This window comes from Rhea americana, unplaced genomic scaffold, assembly GCF_003343005.1.
Source record: "Rhea americana isolate MKP2758 unplaced genomic scaffold, rheAme1 scaffold_122, whole genome shotgun sequence".
Classification (NCBI taxonomy): Eukaryota; Metazoa; Chordata; class Aves; order Rheiformes; family Rheidae; genus Rhea; species Rhea americana.
This window is the reverse complement of record NW_028185284.1, coordinates 2,634,900-2,638,891: the sequence shown is the minus strand read 5'-3', so window position 1 is coordinate 2,638,891 and position 3,992 is coordinate 2,634,900. Positions and strand designations below refer to the sequence as shown.

Genomic DNA, 3,992 nt, shown 5'->3' with positions numbered 1-3,992 from the left:
CGGGCACTCACCGAAGCCGTACACGCGCCCGCCTTTGAACTCGCCCTCGAAGGTCATGTTGTCGTAGCGGGTGAAGACGCCGACGCCGCTGAACTTGCCCTGCACAAACTCCCCCTCGTACCTGYGCGGGACGGCGCTGGCGTCAGAGGGGCTCTGGGCATCGCTCCCACGCCGCGGCCGCGGCCACGGCCAGGACGCTGTGGCCGTGGGGAGGCAGCTCCGGCCAGACCCGAGAAAGCAGCTGCGCGGGGCCAGGGAGGCCGTGCGGGCTGGCCTGCGCTCACCTGGAGCCGTCGGAGAAGGTGAGCACGCCGCAGCCGTGGAAGAGCCCGTTCTCGAAGTGCCCCACGTAAGCGGTGCCGTCCGCAAACGTCAGCTGGCCGACGCCGTGCCTGCGACCTGGACGAAGGCAGAAACGGGCAGCGCCGAGCGCGGCCGGCAAAGGGGCAGCGGCTCGCTTCGCCACGGCTGCGCCGGGAGCCCGGAGCGCCGCGGCGGCGGCTGCCGCCCGGGCACGGCGCCCGGCGCACCCCGCTCACCTTCCTTCCACTCGCCGCGGTACTCCTCCCCGCTGGAGTAGGTGAAGGAGCCTTTGGTGAGGGTCATGGCGACGGCGTGGGCCAGCGCAGGGCAAGGGCTGCGAGGGGGCACAGGGCGGGCGGCCGCTGGGCGGGGGGCTGCAGCGGGCTTGCTTCCCCGAGCCCCTGTCTGCCGGCACGGCAGAGAGACCCCGCAGAGCGGAAGAAGAGGAGGAGGAGGACCGAGGAAGAGGAGGAGGAGGCGACCCCAGGATGTCGGCCCCGCTGCCCTGCCCTTGAAACCGCAGCTGCCGGGTTCGGGTTGCTGCCCGCCCGCCGGGGCTCGGAGCCCCGTGAAACGTGAGCGAGCGGCAGGAACAGGAAYGGGAGCCCTGCTGCAGCTGCCTTCGGGGGCCGGCGCGGGGATCTCGCACCGCAGCAGGCTCCGGCACGCCGGGGAGAGGGGCAGCGAGCTTGTGGGGTTTCCAGCGCAGACTCCAAAGACCTGCATCCCCCGCAGACGGGGCGGACGCTGCCCCAGGAGGAGCAGCGGAGGGGGGGACCCAGGAGCTCTGGGGTTGCTCCACTGAGGACTGGCAATACGAAGCAGCCCCCGGAGGGCCTGCGAGCCCCGGGGCGGCTGCGCCTCGGCTGTCCCGCTGGGAACGCCGACGGGCAGCGGCAGCCGGGCCAGGCGAGCCCCRTTGCCCCAGCTCCTCCGCCTTGGGGCTACCTGGCCCCGCCAGCAGCGTGCCGTGGGGGCTCGGTCCTGCCCCTGCGAAGGGAGGCCCCCGAGCCGGCCGCTCAGCTCGGAAGGGGCTGGCTGCTTCCACGGGCAGCAGCCCGGCCTCGCGCGGGGCCTGCGCACCCCCGGGGGACGCCTGCCCCGGCCCCGCTGACCGGCCGCAGGCCGCACTCGGGAGCACCGCGGCTAACTTGCAAGGGCTTTGTGCCCGGAGGAGAAATGGCCCCCAGCCAGAGCCGAGGCAGCAACCCAACAGTGCTCTCTGCYGACAGCAGTAGCTCTGCTCGGGCTCCAGCCTGCAGAGCAGGTCTGGGAAGGGCTGGCTCAGCCTCCAGCAGACCGGGAGGGAAGGGACGGGGAGGAGCGGGAGCAGCGGGCCCCCGGTTAGTGCTGCTGCAGGGAAGGGCTCCCTCCTCCTGCACTGCCTGTGCCCAGACCCGGGTGCTCATCAGGGCGCAGGTGGAGGTTGCCTGATGTGCAGCTGAGTCTGCCCAGCAGCCAGGCTGCCCCTCTGCAAGCGCTCTGGGTGGTGTGCAGGCCCCACCTGAGTCCACAGCACCCGGGCCAATGTGTGCACGACCGGCCTGGACCAGGCAGCTAGGGGCAACGTGCACCCAGCTGGCTGGAGCCACGCACCGCCGCCAGTGCACATACAACCCACACGGGGCACGCACCCACCAGCACTGACTGCACAGCCTGCCTGCGCTGTGCACTGACGCGGGTGTGGGATGATGTGCRCATCCATGCACCCATGGGTGTTGCATGCACACCCACATGGGCCATGCCCCCAGGGATGATGCATGCCCACCCTACAGGGGCCATGCCCCTAGCAGTGATGCACACACACCCTACCCAGGCTGTACACCTACGGGTGTTGTATGCAAACCCCACACAAACCACGCACCCAGGGGCGATGCATGCATTCCCCATGCGGGTCATGCACCCAGGGGTGATGGATTCACTCCCCACGCGGGCCATGCACCCAGGGGCAATGCATGCACTCCCCACACGGGCCATGCACTCAGAGGTGATGGATTCACTCCCCACATGGACCATGCACCCAGGGGCGATGCATGCACACCCCACGCGGGCTATGCACTCAGGGGTGATGCATGCACTCCCAACGCGGACCATGCACTCAGAGGTGATGCATGCACTCCCCACGCGGGCCATGCACCCACGGGCGATGCATGCACTCCCCACGCGGGCCGTGCCCCAGCGGCGATGCACGGACGCCCGGTGCCTGCCCCCACAGGCAAGACGGGCACGCCGGGCGGCCCGGGCGGCGCATGGCACCCGCCGCCCGCGCTCACCTGGCTCCGCGCTCGCCGCCCGCACCGCTCCCCACTGGGATCCCGCCGAGGGGCGGCGGCGCAGCCGCCTCCCTGCCAGGCCCCCGCCCCGTCGGGCGGCGCAGCGCCGCCAGCATCCATCCCCGCACGCCGTTGGCTGTCTCTATGGCAACCGCGTGCAGCGCGGCTCCACATTGGTCCGCTTTCCGGCGCCCCCTCTTGTCCGCCGCCATCTTTGTGAGGGGCAAGGCGGTCTCCTCCCCGGCCGCGCGCCTCTGAGGGGCAGCGCTGCCCGACCCGGGTGCCGCCATCTTTGTGAAGGGCAGGGGGAGCGGTGAATCCCCTTCACGTAACTCCAGAGCGGTCATCTTTGTGTGGGGCAGGCGGCCCTCCGAGGCGGCCTGCACGGCTCTCCTAGCACCTGCATGAGAGCTGGTAGGAAAGCAGCAAAATCACACACGCCTGGGGCGGCCGGCAGGAAGGGCTGTGCTCAGCGCAACACAGGCAGCGCTGCAGTCAGCAGGTGAGCTGGCCTCCAGCAGGGTGTCTAAGCTGTGCCAAGCTGCGAGCTGTGTGACTCCGGTGTCTGGCACAGCTAGTCAAGGGAGGATGGATCAAAGCACCCAASAGAGTGGTGGAAGAGAAGCCATGCTGGGAGTGCGCAGGCTGCGGGCCCCTTCGCCTGCAAGGTGTTGCATGCACAAGGGGCATTTTTGATGCAGGACCAAAAAAAAAAGCCCGCAGAAAGCACCAACAACTGACCCTATTTGTAGAGCATGGATGAAATAGAGATGAGCGCTCCGGAGATTGATGGTGMACAAGAGTCTGGTCTGAGTGTTTGCCCTCTTGCTCTGCGGCTCTGCCTCTGCTGCTGAAGGGCTGCCGCAGAACCATCTCCACCCGCCTTCTGGTCCCGACTCCTTTGATGCCCCTGATCCTGGCCAGGTCGGAGAGAGACTCTTGGGGCATGTTGACAGCTCTGCTTGTCCTCCAAACAGCCTCAGGCTCTTGGGGAGGAGCGCCCAGCACCCCACCGTCGGGCTGTCTGTAGGCAAGCCAGGCCGGCTGGCTCCCAGGGCTGCCCAGCCCAGGCAGTGAGACACAGCACCCTCAGGGCCRTTTCCTGCTTCTGACGCATCGAAGCAGTCAGCGCCCTACACAAGCTAAGTGACCRGCCCTGGAGGGAAGGGGAGCCTCAGGCAGGCGCTGGACTGGCTCCGGCGCCTCCCAGCGAGCTAGAGGCAGGAGCAGCCGCGGGGCGGGAGCACGGAGGAGCAAAGCCCAGGGCCGGTCGGGGACCAGCGCTGCCCTTGGAGGCGGGCCGGGGCGAGGCGGGCGGCGGGGCCAGGGCCGGCCGCCATGCCGGGCCGTCGTCCCCATGGCAACGGCGGCGGCCCGGAGGGGCGGGGGCCGGGCCAATGGGGAGCGGGCGGGGCG

The 3,992-nt window shown here is 69.7% G+C and overlaps 1 protein-coding gene across 1 annotated transcript; it reads right to left on the bottom strand.

Moving 5' to 3' along the window:
* Window positions 1-6: 6 nt before the first annotated feature.
* MORN4 (MORN repeat containing 4) lies at window positions 7-2,748 on the bottom strand (the record flags this gene model as incomplete). The annotated part of the gene is made up of 4 exons (XM_085325691.1): window positions 2,577-2,748; window positions 540-637; window positions 285-399; window positions 7-121 (listed from the first exon to the last, which is right to left on the bottom strand). Coding segments are annotated over exons 1-4 (444 nt in total), but the record flags the coding sequence as incomplete, so codon positions are not given.
* Between the last annotated feature and the right edge of the window lie 1,244 nt (window positions 2,749-3,992).